Here is a 23,247-nt window from a genome sequence, read left to right as displayed (position 1 = left end):
ACAGCTTCTGTGCGTATCAATCTTTGAGTCACAATGGCATATTCTGGGAAAACCAAGCAACCTTGCCACCTCGTGTAATTCTCAATGAGAATTATGACTCCACAAATGGTGACCCTTAGTACATATCTAATAAATGAGGGTGCTAATACCATTTGAACATCCTGCCTCAGTTGTCAGCTTTAGAGGGGAGCCAGCAGTCAATGACTGTTATTTACAGTATGTTATTTTCAATGCAGAAGATGGTGACCAGAGACAGATATTATTGATTGTTGCTTTATGACATTACTATATGCTGAGAGAACTGAGGAAATCCCCCAGTAGTCTCTGCATACACTGAGCACATTTAGAACGCATGAGCAAGACCTGACTCAAGTTACTAGATTTTCCAAAAATGTTCCATCACACTTTGACTTTTCAATTTACTAATTTACTAAATCCAACTTTGCATGTTGTTAGTAAACTCTTCAAGAACAAATGCAAGTTACATCCAATTTAAATATGTTAAGATATTTTAATGAAAAATAGTTTTAAAACACTAATATAAAAATCAGCTTTGCAAAGTAAAAACATCACTATACAGTAGCACAAGCAATGTCAACATAAAAGATCCAGACAGATCTTCTACTGGAGTAAATAACTGGAACACTCTGCGATAGTAAATGTAATACCACTCATGGAGAGGATGCTGGATGAGGTCACGATTCAAGATGAAACAATCATTATGTGTGTCATATTTTGGCTGTCTTGCTATTGTAGATGGAGGATACAGAAACAACACCTAACGCCATATTCTGCAAGTGTTGTCCTTACTCCCTGTCAAAAAAAAAAACATATATTGTCCATTAATATATTATATGAAATCATATACTTTTATTAAAATAAATATATTGTACAATTAAAGCTCAACTCCGGCTGAATTTTGTTTTGGATAGAGCATGAAAGGGATAGAGCCTCTATCAGGTACTTATTAGAGGTCGACCGATATGGGTCTTTCTCTGGCTGATGCCGATATTTAGAAATCGGGCCGGCTGATTGCCGATAAATGATGCAGATTTTTGCGGCCGATATTTTAAGCCGATTTTTCTTTTTTTTGGCAGGTGACACTGGTTTCCACTGATTGGCACTGGCAGGTGGCATTGGTTGGCACTGGGTGGAACTGGCAGGTTTCACACTGAGCCAATTTGTCAGTTTCAGTTACACTATACGTACCCGAATACAGAGACCAGCTGTCAGAATTCAGCGTGATGGGGGGGGTCCTGCAGCTATCAAACACCAGCCAATGTTTGGGCTGAGAAAGTAGGCGGGGCCACACACATGTAGCAGCCCGCCCAAACCTCATCCCATTGGCTGGTGCTTGATATCTGGGTCCCGCCCACCCCCGACATCACGCTGAATTCTGACAGATCCTCTCTCTGCATTCAGTTGCAAATCAGTTTCACACACTAAGCACAGAGCCGCTCAGTGTGTGAAACTGTCAGTGGAGTGTCAGGAAGGGAGGTAATCGGACGATTTTTGCACAAAAATCGGCGGATGCCGATTTCTTAGAAAAGGCCAAATATCGGCCGATATATCGGTCGACCTCTAGTACTTATTGCTGTGTTTTTATTGGGAAGACTTACCTTTACTTCCAGGCAGGACATCTTTTGATGTCAAGACATACCCAGTAACTTAATATGTGTTGCAATTACTGGAAATTTCCCCAGCCACAGGAATAGCACACAGAATAATCTGATTCTGCAACTGACAGCATCTTTGGGAAGTATGATGATATCATCACCCTCAGTCCTGACAGGCACGTGAATCCAAGAATATATTTCCATCTAGTCAAATATGTCTGTGAAAGTTCTCATTTACCCAGGTCATGGTACCGTATATCTAGTTGTACTTAGATTTAACTGGACTTGTTCTGTAATGTTAAAGACTTTTTGTAGATTATACAAGCCACTTCTTCCATTTTAATAAGTGTCAGGAAAATGCCCCAGCATTTGTATACACACAGGTAGCACCAATACCTTAAACCTACCTCCATGGAAAGGCAGATGTGATTTCCAAGAATAAAAATAGGAGGTGTGAAATTGTAGAACCCCACTGTTCTAGTTACATAATCTCATCCTTTGGTGTCAAGAAGGCTTCAGAATGGTTGGGCCCCTTTCATACTGTGCAGACTCAAGTTAGGTCAGCAGGGGATCTGTCTGCTGATCCCCTGCTGATTAGAGCAGAGTGGACAGATGACAGGTCTGTGTCTGCTCAGTTTCTGCAGAGTGGACATGAACACAACCTGTTCTGCTCTATGGGTGGTCAGGTGTAAACAGACTCCGCGATCTGTTTACATCCGACTGCCCTCCGATCCAATCTGCCTAGACGGAATGGGGCAGATCCCCTTTCTGTTTTTTTTTTTTAACAGACCAGATCGGATTGGAGGCAGGGGTAAACGGACAGACACCAGTCAGTTTATAAGGCTGAACAGAGGATCCGATCAGGTCCACCTGAAAAACTGACAGGCAGACCTGACTGAACCTTTCGTGTGAAAGGGGCCTAAATCCTTAAATTTACATGACTGAAAGTGTGAATTGTTCAGAAACATAACAGTAATTCTGTCTCCAAAACTGTGGAATATATATAAAAAAAAAAAAAAAAAACTGTTCTCTATATCAAATGAGTCACATTTAGCTGGCCATACATTTCTGATTGTGCAATCTCCTTTAGATCTATAGTATGTAGTACAATTACATGTTGCTAGATCTAAAGGAGACTGCGATAAGATTGTACGTCCAGGCTGTAACATAAACAGCAGACTTACCTGTAATGATGGTGTTTCCTTCATAGTTGAAAGCACAGGAGAAAATCTCATCTGTGTGCCCTTCTAGTACCTGGACACATTGTCCTGTCTGAGGGTCCCACAGGCATGCAGTCTTATCTGAACTGGCTGTTAAGATGCGGGAGCCCTGGGCATTGAAGCAGATCTGGAAACACAAAAACAAGGTGATGTATTAATACTGTATGTACATTTTATATGTTAATGTGCACCATGAACAAAACACTTTTCTATAACTAAAGGAACTCTTTCATGACAATCTTGGATAATAAATTAGCAAGATTTCAAGTTGTAGTCCACCAGTGGATAGCCTGCACTAAGGGTGCAAAACAGCAAGGTAGGCAGTAAAAAGTAATTCACAGCAGGGGAGGCCAAACTCTGCGCGAGACAGAATGAGAAACAATTGTGACCACGTTATGGAAAAAAACATAACTAAAAGCTACAGTGCCTTGCTGCAACACCATATATCCCATAAAATATTCGGTCTAACTGTAAGCCCTTGGGCTTACACTTCTCATCAGAACAGGCTATACTTTTATCTGTTTTAAGCAAACAAGTATCTCAGACCATAGTGTAGGTATTGTGGATAGGAATAGGAGGAAAATTGACAGGCACCATTATCCCTTAAATGTCAAAGAGAACCAGTAAACATGTATTGGATGGGATTTTCGAGGTGCAAAATTATCAAAAAGCATAAAGCTGTTTTAATGGTAAATTATTATTTACAATTATCATTAAAATCAAATGATATAACAATGCTGTATACATGTTGTAAAAATTGAGAAATGATCCCTTTACATGTAATCTTCTACACGTTTCACCGTCATAGCTTCATCAGGAAGTACATGTAAGAGATGTTACTGAGCAGAAAAGAAAATTACAAAAATTCTAAAATCATATAACTTGAGTACAAACTGATCATGCACAAATATACTTTTTGAAAACAGTCAAACCCACCAGGAAAGCATCAATCCCTCAAATCAAGACCTGCCCCATGCACCATACATCTGATTGAAAAAAAAATTGTCATTTTCTTTTCTGCTCAGTTACATCTTAAATGTACTTCCTGATGAAGCTATGACGGTGAAACATGTAGAAGATTACATTTAAAGGGATCTTTTCTCAATATTTACAACATGTACTGTATATATCATTGTAATATCATAGATAAATTTGCACCATGAAAATCCCATCTAATACATGTTTACTGGTTCTTAATTATCTTAGACAGCACCCACTGGTCACTGTAAAATGCTGACAGTTATTTGCTGCTTCAGTATTGCTGGTAACACTCTAGTTTGTTGTTTATTGTCTTCTAACCACACAAATGCTTCTTTCATGACTTTAGTGGCAAGTATGATTTTACACCGAAACAGAATTCACTAATCTATTCAGTGTCCCTCTCACACACAGAAAATATCATGTCAATTTCTGACTCTTGCCTTGCCTACAGCTCAACAAATACATAAGATGTCCATAACCCAATATTAGTCAGATTAGACAACACTGTCACATCTACAGCAGTAGAAGAAAGATCACAGCACACTGCACTTAGAGGTAGAAATGAATCTGACATCCCAGAACACATGATACCCTTTGGTTATGGTTGTAATTTGACCTTTAAAGTCCTCGTCATTCTGTAAAATTCAGTTCCCTGATGTTGCTCCGAAGTGCCACTCTGGGAATCAGATTTTCTATGTTAATTTCTGGTTCCAAGTGATTGGGGATTATCTCTGTTATGAGTTCTATTCATATAGATATTGAGGATACTTATGTCTCTTTTGTATGAATACGAGATTTCTAGTTTTGTATATTGTATATTGTCTTCTTGTCTTCTTTCTCTACACCTTTCTTTACACCCAAAAAAACGTTTAATAAGCAGATTGAAATATAAAAATGAATCTGACACATCTGAAAACTTTGATCATTTGCTAGTCCTTCCTTCAAGATGATCCAGAGGAAAGGAGTTGTCCACTCACCCCTCCCGCCTGCTCATCTGCCAACAGACATTCCTAAGAACAATTTGCCTGTTCTTTCAGGATCCAGCCTTATTGTATACCTAAGGTGCTCCATCCTAAAGGCTCGCTCACACAGAGCAACTCTGCTCCGTTGAGCGGATTTCCTGCTGAAGTGGAGCCAAATGGGTCAGATATCAGTATTTTGCTATCCATTCCCGTTCAATGTGTGTGTCTGCATTTACACAGCGGACACAGGTGGACTTGTGATAGCTCTATGGGAGGTCAGTGTAAGTGAACTTGTGTCAATTTACATCAGACTACCTCCGATCTGTCGTGTTCAGGTACTTTTCTTCTTCTAGACCTGGTAGACACCACTGAGCACTATGGTTGGTCGGGTATAAACAGACTCCGCTGTCCGTTTACATCAGGCTACCTCCGATTTGGTCCTCCAGAGCTACGTCCTTTTCCATTTTTTTAGTGGATCTGATTGAATCCGTAGGTAGCCGGGTGTAAACAGACACAAGTCTGTCCATCATTCTGGTCAGGTCTGTCTGAAAAAAACTGACAGGCGAACTTGATCCAAATGCCAGTGTGACTGGGGCCTAAAGCTCCAAGCTGTATTAATGATCATTCCCTTTCCCTAAAGCAGTGGTCTCCAAACTGCGTCCCTGGGGCCAGACGCAGCCCTTTGCTTGCTTTTATCTGGCCCTTGAGGCATTATTCCTGCCACTGACACCAACATAGGGGCATAATTGCTGGCACTGACAACAACAATGGGGCATAATACCTGCCACTGACATAAAAAATGGGGCACTATTGCACTACCGACACCAACTTTTTCTCCCGCAATACCAAAGATCAGTCATGGTTTAGTCCCACTGGGCACACACTGGCCCCACTAGGCACAATCCAGCATTTAAGCCTGAAGGACAATAAACTGGCCCTTTCTTTAGACAGTTTGGAGACCCCTGCCCTAAAGGAAAGAAAACAATTTGTATATGCACGGAAACAGAGCAAAGGAAAGAAATCATGTGGTCTGTTTGGCAGTGCAACATTCAATCACATTCAATTAGCAGATCTCTTATTGCTAAGAGACGCATCCTATATCACTTTTGCTTTTAGCTGTACAAGCGGCCATAGAATAATCCTGTTGTAGCCCACAGGAATTTTCCATCAGATAAACCTCAGCATACCTATGTATGTGTATAAAACACTGCAGTGGCCTTGTCTCTTTTATATATTATATTTATGAGATGAGATCACAATAACCTTGTAGATGAAGCGCTTATCAAGTATGTTTGTTAGATCCGTAGCACAGAACAACTCAGCATTAATATTTAATTTAAAAAATGATTTTTTTATGGCAACAAGAAATAGAAGAAAAACACTCATATGGCAGACTAAGCAGACAGTAAGCCTGAAGTAAAAACAAAATCGATGCCAGTATTAACCAATCTTATTCACCGTTTATTGCACCTTCGGTCCAATTTATTAATCAGCTACACAAGAGGGAAGCACAGAGTTATTGTCCATACCAACTATTCAGGCTACTTGTTTTATATTTTTAAAATGGTCTGGATGGATGTTATAGGTAGAAGCTCCACGTCTGTGAATTTTCCTTTTAAAGTCTGTAGGTGAGCAACATGCCTAATTTTTAATACTTTTTATAAAAAGTCTTTACAAGTACCAGTCAGGTGACAGTGTGTAGCGGGTGGTTATTTGGGGTGAAAATTACAGAGAAAGAGGAAACACCATCATTCCTTTAGGATAGTTTTTATCCACGTAAAACTGGCAGAAGCAGTAACAAATCTTCTTTACATCCACTTCAAACAAAAAGGCACATTTAGCAGCAAAGGCGAATACAGAACAAGAATGCAGCTCTTTCAGACAGATTAAACTATGCTGGCTCTCTTTAAAGTCCAACTGCTTGGGTTAGGACAGAGGAAGGTTTCTAAAGAAAGGAGAAGAATCGCCACAAGGGACATATCGTACTAATAGGAAGTTATGTCCTTCCAAAAATCCTTTTATTGAAGCTTCAAATGACAAGTGGTTGACAGATGGAGCAGGTGACAAAAAGGTAGACGTGTTTCGCGCAAATGTTAGCGCTTAGTCATGGCGCTAACATTTGTGCGAAACGCATCTACCTTTTTGTCCCCTGCTCCATCTGTCAACCACTTGTCATTTGAAGCTTCAATAAAAGGATTTTTGGAAGTGCAGCCGTCCGAAATCATTTCCTTATGTTACACAGCATGCGAGCTGGGCAAGCACCTGACTAGTGTGTGTGGGGATTAACCAGAGACTCACTCACCTGGAACGGCTTTTCTTGTTTCAAGGAAGTTATGTCCCTTCTGTTGAATTTTCTGTCTTTAGTTTTAGCAAAACTCAGGCTTTTAAAGTTATCCCTTGCAATGCTGCTGCGCCCACATTGTAGGGGTTAACTGCTTGTTTATTTCTAGGCGAGAGAAGCACTTTTACCTACCTGATCCCCCCCCCAAGCAGGAGGTGCTCCCCCATTCTCCAGCGGCAGACTGTCCCCCAACACCATAACGTCCAACGCAGGGCTATAGACCCTACATCGCTCTTGATCATGTTGGCACCTTAAAATGCTGGTGCTTAGGATAGAAGATGCCATGGGGAGCGGTCTAACACCACAAAGGAACAGAGGACTGGGTAAATAAATCTTCTTTTCTGTGCACCAAGACCTTAACAAGCATTTAACCCCTGCTGGAGTTGTGCCTTAAGCTCCTGAAAGGATGACCTTCCTTGGTCACAGTAACCCTGCAAATAACTGAACAGGTCTTTTGATGGGTGGCAATAGATTAATCATCTGATGGAACGTCTGGCACTTTCTCTCCCAAAGTCCCCAGGGCTATAATGTGCTCTCAGCTGAGGTGAAGCCTAGCTGTCCTTAATATAACCAGTCCCTGTCCATGCCTCATTTATTTCCTTATTTCAGGACCCCCTTTGTGATGCACATTGTGCTATTTATATCACATCTACATCTAAAATAGCCACCGAAATCTCACAAGAATTGTCAGAACTACATACAGGCACTCCTAAGATGGTACCCAGATCCCATGGCAGAGGATACAAGTCCTATGCTAAGCTTCCTCTAGCACCAGTAGTAAGCAGCAGTGGTTTACTACAGAGAATTAAAAGGAATGGGATTTAGTGTTCATCATTTTCCAGCATTGCTAACCTGATGGAGTGGCATTAGTGCTCCTTGGGCCTACCTCCCAACTACCTACCTACAAGTGTCCATGCTCACATACGCAGTGAGCACATTGCTTGCAGATAAGTAAACTTTCCATAGCACATGTACTGTATATAGTAATGAGGAAAGAGTAGGCATTCACTGTGAATTATTGATAACTATGTTCAGAGATCAGTATACAGTATATTCCAGAGTCATTCCAAAATTCACATGACAAACCTACAAGTTAGCTTTTCCTCAATACACACATCATCAGCAATTCTTACATAGAGTATCACAGGTTGAACTTGCAAACAAATCAGCAGTCGCCTGATTCTTTGAATGAATCATTTATTATTGTCAGTTTACATAGAAAGCAGAAAACAGTCTGTTAGCAGAGTATATGGGACATTCTTCAGAGACTGCAAAAGATAAGTGGATGCTTACAGAAAAGAAAAGAAGAGCTGACTGAAAAGGCTCGAAGGTAAGGAGAAATTTCCTGCATGCTGTGTTCACAAAGCAGAAAGAAATAGGATGCTGTAGCATACCATCAAGCTAAAACAGCATAGATAATTGGTGCCAGATGGGCATCCGTACATTAAATTATTAAAAACATCATGAGCTGGTTGGTAATATAAACGAGTAATAAAGTTCACAGATAGATATGTAAAGGAGGCCAGCTTTAGATATTTAAAGACATATAAACTGTACCTGGAATAGTAGAGAGTGATATTTCAAAGCCTGCAAAGGTTTTTCTAGCCACTAATCAAATTCTTTAGATTTAGGGTATGGGGTACACTTGTAGTGGTCACTTCCTGTACCCCATACCCAGTACGCACCACACACCATACCCAGTACACAACACACAGCACCCCACACCACACAGCATACCCAGTACACACCACACAGCACCGCACAACATACCCTGTACACACCACACACCACACCCAGTACACACCACACAGCACCACACACCACCCCACACCACAGCCAGTACACACCACACACCATACCCTGTACACACCACACACCATACCCAGTACACACCACACACCATACCCAGTACACACCACACAGCACCCCACACCACAGCCAGTACACACCACACACCATACCCTGTACACACCACACACCATACCCAGTACACACCACACACCATACCCAGTAAACACCACACAGCACCCCACACCACAGCCAGTACACACCACACAGCACCGCACACCATACCCTGTACACACCACACACCACGCCCAGTACACACCACCCCACACCACACACCACCCCACACCACACCCAGTACACACCACACAGCACAGCACACCATACCCAGTACACACCACACACCATACCCAGTACACACCACACACCACACCCAGTACACACCACACACCACACCCAGTACACACCACACAGCACCCCACACCACAGCCAGTACACACCACACAGCACCGCACACCATACACCACACCCAGTACACACCACACAGCACCCCACACCACAGCCAGTACACACCACACAGCACCGCACACCATACACCACACCCAGTACACACCACACAGCACCCCACACCACAGCCAGTACACACCACACAGCACCGCACACCATAACCAGTACACACCACACACCACACCCAGTACACACCACACAGCACCCCACCACACCCAGTACACACCACACAGCACCCCACACCACAGTCAGTACACACCACACAGCACCGCACACCATACACTGTACACACCACACCCAGAACACACCACACAGCACCCCACACCACACCCAGTACACACCACACAGCACCCCACACCACACCCAGTACACACCACACAGCACCGCACACCATACCCAGTACACACCACACACCACACCCAGTACACACCACACAGCACCCACACCACACCCAGTACACACCACACAGCACCCCACCCAGTACACACCACACAGCACCCCACACCACACCCAGTACACACCACACAGCACCGCACACCATACCCAGTACAAACCACACAGCACCCCACACCACACCCAGTACACACCACACAGCACCCCACACCACACCCAGTACACACCACACAGCACCGCACACCATACCCAGTACACACCACACACCACACCCAGTACACACCACACAGCACCCCACACAGCACCGCACACCATACCCAGTACACACCACACAGCACCCAAAACCACACCCAGTACACACCACACAGCACCGCACACCACACCCAGTACACACCACACAGCACCGCACACCATACCCAGTACACACCACACCCAGTGCACACCACATAGCACACCACACCCAGTACACACCACCCCACACCATACCCAGTATACACCCCACAGCACCGCACACCATACCCAGTACACACCACACACCACACCCAGTACACACCACACAGCACCCCACACCACACCCAGTACACACCACACAGCGCCGCACACCATACCCAGTACACACCACACCCAGTACACACCACACAGCACCCAACACCACACCCAGTACACACCACACAGCACCCCACACTACACCCAGTACACACCACACAGCACCGCACACCATACCCAGTACACACCACACCCAGTACACACCACACACCACACCCAGTACACACCACACAGCACCCCACACCACACCCAGTACACGTCACACAGCACCACACACCATACCCAGTACACACCACACCCAGTACACAGCACCCCACACCACACCCAGTACACACCACCCCACACCATACCCAGTATACACCACACAGCACTGCACACCATACCCAGTACACACCACACCCAGTACACACCACACACCACACCCAGTACACACCACACACCACACCCAGTACACACCACACAGCACCCCACACCACACCCAGTACACACCACACAGCACCGCACACCATACCCAGTACACACCACACCCAGTACACACCACACACCACACCCAGTACACACCACACAGCACCCAACACCACACCCAGTACACACCACACAGCACCCCACACCACACCCAGTACACACCACACAGCACCGCACACCATACCCAGTACACACCACACCCAGTACACACTACACCCAGTACACACCACACAGCATCCCACACCACACCCAGTACACACCACACAGCACCGCACACCATACCCAGTATACACCACACAGCACCGGACACCATACCCAGTACACACCACACCCAGTACACACCACACAGCACCCCGCACCACACCCAGTACACACCACATAGCACCGCACACCATACCCAGTACACACTACACAGCACCGCACACCATACCCAGTACACAACACACAGCACCGCACACCATACCCAGTAGACACCACACCCAGTACACACCACACAGCACCCCACACCACACCCAGTACACACCACACAGCACCCCACCACACAGCACCCCACACCATACCCAGCACACACTACACAGCACCGCACACCATACCCAGTACACACCACACAGCACCGCACACCATACCCAGTACACACCACACAGCACCGCACACCATACCCAGTACACACCACACCCAGTACACACCACACACCATACCCAGTACGCACCACACACCATACCCAGTACACACTACACAGCACCGCACACCATACCCAGTACACACCACACTCAGTACACACCACACACCATACCCAGTACACACCACACAGCACCCCACACCATAACCAGTACACACCACACAGCAGCCCTTACCATACAGCACCTCACACCATACCCAGTACACACCACACAGCACCCCACACCATATCCAGTACACAAAAATAGATTAAAAATCACTCACAAACACACCACACCCAGTACACACCACACAGCACCGCACACCATACCCAGTACACACCACACCCAGTACACACCACACACCATACCCAGTACACACCACACAGCACCGCACACCATACCCACAGCACCGCACACCATACCCAGTACACACCACACCCAGTACACACCACACAGCACCCCACACCACACCCAGTACACACCACACAGCACCCCACACCATACCCAGTACACACTACACAGCACCGCACACCATACCCAGTACACACCACACCCAGTACATACCACACAGCACCGCACACCATACCCAGTACACACCACACAGCACCGCACACCATACCCAGTACACACTACACAGCACCGCACACCATACCCAGTACACACCACACAGCACCGCACACCATACCCAGTACACACTACACAGCACCGCACACCATACCCAGTACACACCACACCCAGTACACACCACACACCATACCCAGTACACACCACACAGCACCCCACACCATAACCAGTACACACCACACAGCAGCCCTTACCATACAGCACCTCACACCATACCCAGTACACACCACACAGCACCCCACACCATATCCAGTACACAAAAATAGATTAAAAATCACTCACAAACATCAGAGGGATAACAGCATAACTCGAGAATCTGTGAAATAGCCTGAGCTGGAAAAAACAGCAGCAGTGTGTCAAAGAAACAGAACCCACTCGACAAGAAGCCCCCCCCCCCCCCCCCCAAAGTGACACATTTTGGGGAAGTCTGGGGATATTGGGTATTTAGGAGTGGAAATAGTCTGTGAGGCAGGCTGAGGAAGGGGAGTTCCCTGAAACACACTCTTGTGCTATTGTAACATCACTTATAAGGGGGCAGGTTCCCATTAAGCAGACTCCAGGGTAGACTTGGGATAGCGGTTGCTTTGACACGCTGCCACTGTAATTTTCCAGCTGAAGCCAACAGGTGTGGACTCTGCTCACTGGCCAGGGTGGAAACTTTTACACCAGGACATTGGATTATCCCGAGTTCTGCCGATATGCTGCTACCCCTCTGATGATTTGAGTGATTTTTAATCTATTTTTTATTATTAAAATAATTATTCCTTTACTACACTATTAGCCCATTCTGTACTGCTTTTCTCTGTGCTTATCTTTTTAATCCAGGTTAAGGAGTAATAATGAAACAAAAAAAAAAAACAAATACTTTGGTCATAAAAATAGAAGACAAGATTCAGTAGAGAGGATCATGATAAAATGATAGAATGTCATGAGAATAGGCACTGAGGTAGATAAAGGTGCTGCTAATAGACAAATGAACTTGCACTAGTTCAGAGAGTGGTGCTTTAGTCCATGAGGTCTCAATTGGATTTGACTGAACATATACTCATAACACAACTCACCTTGGATATTTCACCATCATGCCCTTCTAGCTTGGCTAGACATTTCCGGCTGGCTGCATTATACACTCTAGCTGTTCCTGTTAAAACATAGATTACAGGTATAAATACTATATAAAAAGGCGACATCTGCAGATCAAAGTGTGTTCTATGAGTAGTAACATAGATCTCTTTATATCGTTATGGTCTCCCATCATTGCACGGTGCTGCAAAAAATAAAAATATAACCTTTTTCAATTTCCAATGACTCTATCAAATAATCCTAGCCTTCAGCTAAAGATTAACAGAACATATTAATCCTTGGAAGCTTTCTTAGTCCGTTATCAGCAAAGTGCTGAAAATTGCATGTAATCGCCATATAAACATTTGAAAGGCACTTGACTGAGTCAGGGGCAGATAACTGCAGAGTACTCAACATGAATCATACTATTTTCACTGTATGTAATTCTGCTATTTACAGGAAATTATAAGGGTATATAGAAAAGGGTTATTTTTATCATTAAATGTATATACATGACTAAATTTGGAGGAACTTTGAAATTCTTTTCACTTTCTTATTTGACAGCTCTTACCATTATGTGCTTCGCTCCCTGCACCAACAAGAATTATGTTATTTTTGGAAATGGTAAGCATACAGTTTTTTAAATGTGCAGTGTTCCTGAAAATGTTTTAAAAAATATTTTTTCATGTATTTTCTGGTTTTAACCACTTCAAGACCCAGCCTATTTCTGACACTTGTTGTTTACAAGTTAAATCGGTATTTTTTGCTAGAAAATTACTTAGAACCCCCAAACATTATATATCATTTTTTAGCAAAGACCCTAGCGAATAACATAAAGCTTGTTGCAATATTTTATGTTTTTTTGGAAAAAATAAACTTTTGAATTAAAAAATAAGAAAACAGTAAAGTTAGCCCAATTTTTTTGCATATTGTGAAAGGTGATGTTACGCCGAGGAGTAAAAAGATAACTAACATGCTAGACTTTAAAATTGCATGCACTCGTGGAATGGCGCCAAACTACAGTACTTAAAAATCTTCATAGGTGATGTTTAAAATTTAACAGTTACCAGTTTAGAGTTACAGAGGAGGACTTTTGCTAGAATTATTGCTCTCGCTCTAATGATCGCGGCGATACCTCACATGTGTGATTTGAACACTGTTTACATTTGTGGGTACAGCTTACATATTCATTCACTTTGGTGCACGAGCACGTTGGGACGAGGGGGGCTTTAAAACATTTTTTTTCTTATTTATTTTTTAATTTAACATTGTCCCTTTAAACAAAAAAAAAACTATTACTTTTATTGCTGTCACAAGGAATGTAAACATCCCCTGTGACAGTAATAGGCAGTGACAGGTACTCTTTATGGAGGAACCTGGGGTCTAAAAGACCCCCCATCCCTCCTCTGCACTTTAAAGTATTCAAAATGCCAAAATCAAAATTTTTGAATACCTTGACATTTTTAAAATCAATGCCGTTTGCAGCCAAGTAAACTGGCTTACTACATCGGAGGCACGATCAAAGACGATTCCAGCTTTGTTCGGGTCTCTGGCCAGCCGGCGGATGTGCCGGTTGGTCGCTCGGTTCTCCCGGTGGGACAGGAGACCTGGGCAGAGTGGCGGAAGGGGTGGGATGTCCCCTCCCTCTGCTTGTGATAACAGCCAAGCGCCTTCTTTGACGCATAGGTTGTTATCATGAGAAAGCCGACCGCCAGCTCTAAAAAAACTGTACTGGGGTGAAGCTTGCAGCTGCGGGCTTCACACCGGTACAACCACTTCAATAAAATTACGTACAGGTACGTGATTTTGCGTGAAGTGTTTAAACCCGAAAACAAAACTTTACAAGTATTATATTGCAGCTTACCAGTTCTTATATGTGGTGGCTGCAATCCTTTTCTTTTTAGGCTTTTTTTCACCTGGTGATTCAACCAGTTAGCCTGTTCATTTTCAACTTCTTTGAACAAACTAAGCCGGTCAGTAAATGTGGCTATTAGATGGTTCAGTTAAACCATTCACCACTTACAAAGGTGCTTACAATGGTCAGCTTTTATTCATTTATTTTAAAACCTTTATCCTGAAAGGAAAAACATTGTTGCTGTAACTGGTTAAAAATTGGTAGCTGAAGTTCAGCTTTTTTTTTTTCAGATTTGTTAGTCAAGTTAATTGAAATCTGCTAGTGCATCTAACGCTGCCCTCTTGACAGTTTGACAATGCTGCTATCCAAAAGGTGTCTCTGTTGCGCCTTCATCCAGAGTATAGAGACCCTAAGGCTGCATTCACACCTGAGCGTTTTCAGCTCATAAAACGCTCGTAAAACTCCCATAAAAACGCCTGAAAAAATGTCCAACAAGAAAAATCCCATCCATTTCAATGGCACCTGTTCACATCTGAACGCAGTAAAAATCGATCAAAATCGCTGTAAAAACCGCTGTAAAAACACGCGACTTTGAAACACTCAGGTGTGAATGTAGCCTAATGCCGCGTACACACGACCAGACTTTACGGCATACTTGGTCCGGCAAACCTGAGTCCGTCAGACAATTCGATCGTGTGTGGGCTCCAGCGGACTTTTTTTTCTCAAAAGTTTGACGGACCTAGAAATGAAACATGTTTCAAATCCGTCCGGCGGACTCAAGTCCGGTCGAAAAGTCCGCTCGTCTGTATGCTAGTCCGACGGACAAAAACCGACGCTAGGGCAGCTATTGACTACTGGCTATGAACTTCCTTATTTTAGTCCGGTCGTACGTCATCACGTACGAATCCGTCGGACTTTGGTTGATCGTGTGTAGGCAAGTCCGTTCATTCGGAAAGTCTGTCGTAAAGTCCCTCGAAAAGTCCGCAAGACAAAGTCTGCCGTAAAGTCCGCTCGTGTGTACGCGGCATAAGGAAGGAAGTGTGTTACTGGCCAGATCACCAGGTGAACAAAAAGAGAAAAAAAGCCTAAAATGTTAAACTAATATAGGCACTACATTTAAAAAGTAACTGCAGTTTTTGAGAAAAAAACATTCCCCTCTGGGTGATGATGTACACATTGCTGGGATTTTAACAAAGTTTTCAAACCTATTTCTGCTCTGAAGGAATAGCTCTTTGTTAGACAAGGGGGTTGATTTAATAAAACCGGAGAGTGCAAAATCTGGTGCAGTATGCATGTTAGCCAACCAGCTTCTAAATTCAGCTTGTTCAATTAAGTTTGATAAAAAAAAATGGAAGTTGATTGGTTTCTATGCAGAGCTGCAGGAGATTTTGTACTTTCCAGTTTTAGTAAATCAACCTCAATGTCCTTTGTCCTAATTCTGAATGAGATAATAATTCATTCTTTCAGTGTTCTGATGAAAAAGTTGCTGCAGTGTCTGAATCCCTTTAGAAGTAATTAAAGGGGTTGTTAACCCACTAGGTTAAAATGACACCACCCTCTCTATGTATTAATGTAAAGTGCCCTGTGTCTATGCCTTATAAAAATAATGCTGTTATATACCTGTTCCAGAGCACTGATCGGCGGTCACGTGATCTGCTGGCTCTCTTCTCTCTCAGCCTGACAGCTGCAGTGGGCGGGGCTGAGGATCCCCCGCTCATGGCAACCAAGAGGGGAGAAGGAGAGGAGGAGAGAGCCGGCCCCTCCCACTGCAGCTGTCATGCGAGAGAGGAGAGATAGGCGGCGGATCACGTGAACGCCGATCAGTGCTCTGAAACAGGTATATAGCATTATTATTTTTATAAGGCATAAACACAGGGCACATTACATTAATACATAGAGAGGATGGTGTAATTTCAACTATAATTTGAGCAGCAGGTGGGAAGCAGAGCGGCACAGACATGGAGCTGACAGGGAGAGAGCACAGAGGAGGACAGGAGAGGGTTGCAGATGATGGAGACATGTAAACTGACCATGGTGTCAGGCTCAGCAGCCATGGGGGGAGGGTATAGCCAGGCAGGATCAGCCAGGTATTACAGATGTTAGAGGGGTCCAAATTACACAGCACATGCACTGTGCTGTATAAAATGCTTTAAGGGAACAGGATTTATTTATTTATTTTTTTGGGTTGACAAACACTAACCCTTAGGGAATAACTGCAGAGTTGCAGAGGATGCCTAAAACCTGATTTGTGTGTTAGTTCTACACACAAGCAGGAAATTACATTCTTGGAGGCGTTCTGTTCACCAAGGGTGTAAAGAATGCCTACAGGCTGCCATATTGCATTGAATTATACAGAGAATTACAGTGCTGCAGTTTGAAAAGGAAACATAATTTTAAATAATATTAACAATATGGCTTGTGTAGCAATAGTATTTACTATAGATCACTGGGCTCTCTGTTTTCACGTTTGCTCTGAGCTGGGTACGCACTTACACATCTGGTGGAGTTGCCCAGTGGTGCAAGAATTTTGAAAAGCGGTTTTAATGCTCGCTCTCTCACACCAGACCCAGCAATGGCCCTCCTAAGCCTGAGACCAGAATCATTAACACGTAAACAATTTAAACTACTCATTCAGCTCTTAACAGCCGCAAAGCAGACTATAGCTAAAGCATGGAAATCACCTCCATTGAAAATAGCAGAGACTAAGCACAGAATGAACAGCACTCTGTTACACGCAAAGATGGATGCTCTGGATAAGGAAAACCTTAGCATATTTGACAATTTATGGAGACCGTGGATTATATGTTGTCTGCCGCCAGGCTTCGAAGAGCAGGTACTTTTACTTTGGTGAAAGGAACTGAACTGTCCCTCCTTACCAGAGTACTATTGGGGTTAGCTCTACCTTCGGGGACCCATTTTCCTCTCCTCCTTCCTGTCTTTTCTTGCTCCTTTCTATGCTTCTTTCCTCCCCTTACCCAGGTTGCCTCTTCTCTCAGGTAACCTCCATTGTGTTTGGATAACATTATTTATCACTAGTGATAACTCTGTAGTTGGATAAACACGGTATCCTACTTTTGAGGAACTATTGAAAGTATATATTTTCTAGACTGAGTTTATGTATGTAAATTTGACCTTTAATTTGATTCTAGTTTCACAGATTATCAATGGAGAGGCCATGTATAGTTAGTATTTTCCTTACTTGTACTATACTTAACTCAACACAATGGTACTTATTTCTATCTGTATTATCTGTAATGCGATCTGGTGATATTTTCAATAAAAATAAAATATTTGAACAAGAAAAAATATGCACTGTTAATGTACTAATGACACTGGCAGGGAAGGAGTTAACATCAGGGGTGATCAAAGGGTTAAATGTGTCCCTAGGGGGTACTTTCTTACTGTGTGGGGGTTGCTCTGACTGGGTGAAGACAGAGATCCGTGTTTCTGCTTAGCAGGAACATAAGATCTCCATCTTCTCCCCTGTCAGAACACCGATCTGCCTAGCTTACAAGATCTGCCTCTCTCTGGAACGATCGCGATTGGCCGGCGGACAAAGGGTGTTCCGGAACCGCTGATTTGCTGCCCCTATATCCAATCAGCGCATGATCGCGGCTCCGGTGGTGCGCACGCGCCACCCATTGACTATTGCACGAAATGAGGTACATGTACGTGATTTTGCACAATAGAGCCGGCCTGCTGCAGTACATGTACTTTAATGGTTAATATAAAACATTTCACATTTATACATGCAAACAGCAGGTGGAGCTCTAAGCGTCTTTTTCACAGCTGTATGCTTTGCAAGGAAAGATTCACTTTGCAAAGAATACCCAATCCCATACATGGAAAATTTAAAAAACTGCATTTTTGTTTGCACATGATTGGATGATATTAGTCAGCAGAGCTTCACCTTATTCGCTATGCTCTGGGCAAATTCCTTTGCAGAGTGCAACTTTCTATGCAGAGTGCCTTTAGTAAATCAAATCCAGAGAGTCTGAAGACAAACAGCTTCTGCTGTGCTGTCTTGTAGCTTCCCTGGTGGTTTTCCCGAGCCACACTCGGGATTACATCTCAGGATCCTGGTGCAGTATACTTACCTTGTCCCCATGATCCTACGATGTCCCCCCGCTGTGTCTACGAGCTCTGTCCTCCGCCCCGATGTCCTGTGTGCTGGACTCCGTTCCCTGCGAGCGTCGCGACGCACAGGGGCGGAGCCTGGCGGCAAACTCAAAAAAGTGAAAATACATAAGACATACAGTACACTGTAATCTTACAGATTACAGTACTGTATGAAATCATTTCACTTTCCTTTTGTCCCCAGTGCTTTGTCCAGTGCCCTGTATGCAGTTTTATATTATATATACTGTTCTTTCTGCCTGGAAACTGGAGATTGTCCATAGCAACCAAAAAGTGTCCCTTTACGTCAAAAGAGGTTTTAGACCAGCTAGAAAACAGCGATAGTAAATTAGAACACTTGCAGAATTGAACGATAGTGAATCGTGGGGAAACTTATTTTCTTATTATTATATTATTATTTTTTATAATTATTTATATTTATTTATTATATTATAATTTTGTGTTTCAAACTTCATCATACTCGGGATATCTACTAGACTCTTGGTGGACAGATTTAAGTGTGTTATTGCTAAGAATTACAGGCCTACAATATACGCCAAATTTCTATGCAAAATAATTGTACCGCTTTGAGACGCAAAAATCTGAATTAATCATACTGCCAGGGAGGTTAAGAACATCCACAAATCTCTGTGTTCATGGGTGTACCCTATAATATAAGCTTTTATATAAACAATAACAATTAATAAATAAATAACTTAAGAAATAAACTTTTATAAGAAAATTACCCAAACCATTTGTTTTCCTTTTAAGAGTAACTACACCTAAAAATGTTTTCTCAATCAGGTGAAGTTGAGTGGGGCATGTTTTACATCTCCCAGATCTTTAGTGCTGCTAAAAACTTGGGCAGAGAGATTATTCTCTTACCTAGATATACAGAGGGCTTGACATATAGCTGCTAAAGGTTCCAAAAAAACAATGCAAAGACATGCACAGCCAAAACAAAAAAGTTAAAGTATCCCTATGCTTGAAGCTGTATTTTTCCACATCAAAGGTCTGGTAGTATATCACTGGCATACAGTATATGTAAACCTTGCTCAAAGCTCTGACAACAGTCATTTTAGCTAAACACTTAAGATCACTGCAGTGAAGCAGGAATGTGAGCTCTGGAAATCAGTGACAGTTTTGGGTGTTTAATAATTTAGATACAAATAGCCCTGCCACTCAGGTATTTTTTTTCAAATATATATTTTATTATTTTTTGAGAAAAAAGGGGCAAAGCCCAAAGAATACAGACAAAGGGAAGAAAAAAGGGGGGGGGGGTCGCAGCCTCCCAACATTATATCGTATTGATACATAGCATATTTCGAATATTGACATACAAGTTCCGTTTTATGTAACTAGAGTCCATATATGTACCTTTAACCAGGTTACTACAGCTCAGAGTTATAATTACCATGACTGTATATAGCAATCCTCAATCTGAGTCGCCATTCGTATGTCATTGCCTAAACATGTAAGATTTAGGTACCTGCATTTAGGAGGCGGTGATCAGCAGGTGAAGTAAAGACATAAAAATATAAATAGTAAAGAAGAAAAGGAGAGGGTGGTCAAGGAAAGGTGGGGGTAGGGATAGAGGGGGGAGGGGAAAAATGGGTGGGGAGCAATGGGGGTAAACTAAGGTCATTGGTTCTGTGAGTTATCTTCTATCTGCTAGGTCTATTAATTTGAGGTCTCAAAGAGAGTTTTGCCTTCATCTGAGTATTTGAACATATTCCAGAGTAACCAGGTCTTTTGATATTTTGCTTGTCTATTTTGGGCTGTCATTATTAGATCTTCCATTGTGTTTATTTCTTCTACTTTCCTCAACCACATTGCTATGGTTGGTGGGGAATGCTGTTTCCACAATTTGGGTATACAGGACTTGGCTGCATTTGTTAGGTGTCGTAGGATGGATTTTTTATAGGTTTTAAGTGGCATGGAGGATACATGAAGTAGGAAAAATGCCGGGTCGTTGGGGATCTGAAAGTCAGTGAATTTCTGAGAAATGGAACGTACCGCAGTCCAGAAGTTTGTCAAGCCGGGGCATGACCAAAACACGTGTAGAAGCGTTCCTACTTCTTTCTGACAGCGCCAGCAATATTTAGATGCCTCAGGGAACATAATATGTAGGCGACTAGGTGTTAAATACCATCTCGTTAAGATTTTAAAATTCATCTCCTGTATTTTAGTACAAATGGAGGATTTCTGGGAAAGATCTATCATGTTTTGTTTCTGGACTGCTGTAAAAGTACGTTGAAGGTCTGTTTCCCACTTTGTGATGCATGGCAGGCAGGGTGGCTGTGTAGGTGTGTTAACCAGTGTGTACATTTTGGACAGTACTTGTGACAACGGTTCTGTGTCTGAGCATAGTTCCTCAAACTCTGTTAGGGGTCTAGTGTAAGATTTAGGATTCGGAATCGTCCATAGAAAGTGGTGGATTTGAGCTGCGTTCCAGAATGTTAGTGCGAACGGACCTACCGGGTCCATTAGTTCCTCAATGGAGGGCCATCTGTCCTGCCTCACAAATTGCAAGGCTCTGTCAAATCCAACACTCTTCAATGTCTGAAACCGTCCAGGACTTATCCCAGGAGGAAATTTAGGATTTCCCAAAATTGGGGTCAGAGGAGATTCCGTGGTCGTTAATGAAGCTTGCGAAGTAGCCTGAAGGCATTGCTTTATAGTGTTGCCTATGAAGGGGTGTGCTTTTAGCTCTAATGGAAGGGAGTCATAGCACCACAGTGCAGACTGTAGAGGTATATTCGTTTGATGTTGCTCTAATTGAGCCCATAATTTAGTTTCTTTATGTCGATTCCAATCTATCATCCTGCCCAGGTGTACTGCGTAGTAATATCTCTGTATGTCTGGGAGTGCCACTCCACCGTAATGTTTGGGCAGGGATAGTTGCGATCTGGGGATGCGAGGTTTTTTATGCGCCCATACAAAGCGAGTGAAAAGAGTTTGCACTTGTTTAAAGTATGTGGGTGGTATTTTAATTGGTAGAGCTTGGAAGAGGTACAAGAATTTGGGTAATATGCACATTTTGATTAAGTTACACCTCCCAAACCAGGAGTGTAATCCCTTATTCCAATCCTCCAATATCAGTTTGGTTTTGGTTAATAGGGGGGGGAAATTGCTGTCATATAGTAATGTTGGGTCCGGCGGTACCTTCGTGCCCAGGTATGTTAAGGCAGAGGTGGTCCATCTAAACCGGAAATTTGATTGCAGATTTGTAAGGACATTAGGTGGTATGGATATACCCATCGCTTCCGATTTTGAAAAATTAATTTTTAGATTTGACAGCTTCCCGTATGTTTCAAATTCCTTTAGGAGGTTGGGTAAGGACACTACCGGGTTAGTTAGTGAAAAAAGTAGGTCATCTGCATATGCTGATATTTTATGTTGCATGGGGCCGTTTGATATTCCGTGTATATCAGGGTTCAACCTGACTTTGGAGAGAAAAGGCTCGAGAGAGAGGGCAAATAGGAGAGGGGACAGGGGGCAGCCCTGTCTCGTCCCATTTGTGATTGGGAAGGGGTCTGACAATACCCCATTCGCTTTTACCTGCGCTGTGGGAGTGGAATAAATACCAGCTACTCGGTTGAGCATCACCTCCCCTAGGCCTATGTGTCTGAGTACCGCAGTCATAAATGGCCAACTGACACGGTCAAAGGCTTTTTCCGCGTCAGTATTGAGAAAGACACATGGGGTTTTCCTGGATCTAGTGATATGTAATAAATTTAGCACTTTTGTAGTGCTATCTCTAGCTTCTCTAGAAGGAATAAATCCAACTTGGTCTAGGTGGATAAGTTGTTGGAGGTGCTGCGCCAGCCGAGTAGCAAGAACCTTAGTGAATATCTTAAGGTCTAGGTTTAGCAAAGATATAGGTCTGTAACTCCCACATGCCGCCGGATCCTTCCCTTCTTTAGGAATTACTGAGATATGGGCCCCTAATGTTTCCCTAGCGAAAGCTGTACCCGTTCCAAGCTTGTTAAATAGCGTGGTCATGCGGGGTCCCAGTATTGGTAGGAGAGTTTTGTAATATTGTAATGTATAGCCGTCAGGGCCTGGGGCTTTGTCTGGTTTCATTGTTTTTATGGCGCCTTGTATTTCCGTCAGAG

General features: G+C 43.3%; 1 protein-coding gene and 1 long non-coding RNA gene across 2 annotated transcripts in view; one reads left to right on the top strand and one right to left on the bottom strand.

The window, feature by feature from the left end:
• Positions 1 to 491: 491 nt before the first annotated feature.
• The window catches only part of DAW1 (dynein assembly factor with WD repeats 1), a 106,298-nt gene continuing 83,542 nt past the window's right edge, over positions 492 to 23,247 (bottom strand). The window contains exons 11-13 of the mRNA XM_073629064.1: positions 13,161 to 13,237; positions 2,801 to 2,963; positions 492 to 813 (exon numbers count right to left, since the gene is read on the bottom strand). Of these exons, the coding sequence (XP_073485165.1) occupies positions 779 to 813; positions 2,801 to 2,963; positions 13,161 to 13,237 (275 nt within the window). The 3' untranslated portion in view covers positions 492 to 778. The remainder of the gene's footprint in view (positions 814 to 2,800; positions 2,964 to 13,160; positions 13,238 to 23,247) is intronic.
• Positions 8,329 to 23,247, top strand: part of LOC141141415 (uncharacterized) — a 61,874-nt gene continuing 46,955 nt past the window's right edge. The window contains exons 1-2 of the long non-coding RNA XR_012244066.1: positions 8,329 to 8,450; positions 13,723 to 13,782. This is a non-coding gene — a long non-coding RNA (uncharacterized lncRNA). The remainder of the gene's footprint in view (positions 8,451 to 13,722; positions 13,783 to 23,247) is intronic.

Source organism: Aquarana catesbeiana, linkage group LG04, assembly GCF_042186555.1.
Source record: "Aquarana catesbeiana isolate 2022-GZ linkage group LG04, ASM4218655v1, whole genome shotgun sequence".
NCBI classification, from domain to species: Eukaryota; Metazoa; Chordata; class Amphibia; order Anura; family Ranidae; genus Aquarana; species Aquarana catesbeiana.
This window is presented reverse-complemented; position numbering and strand designations above follow the sequence as displayed.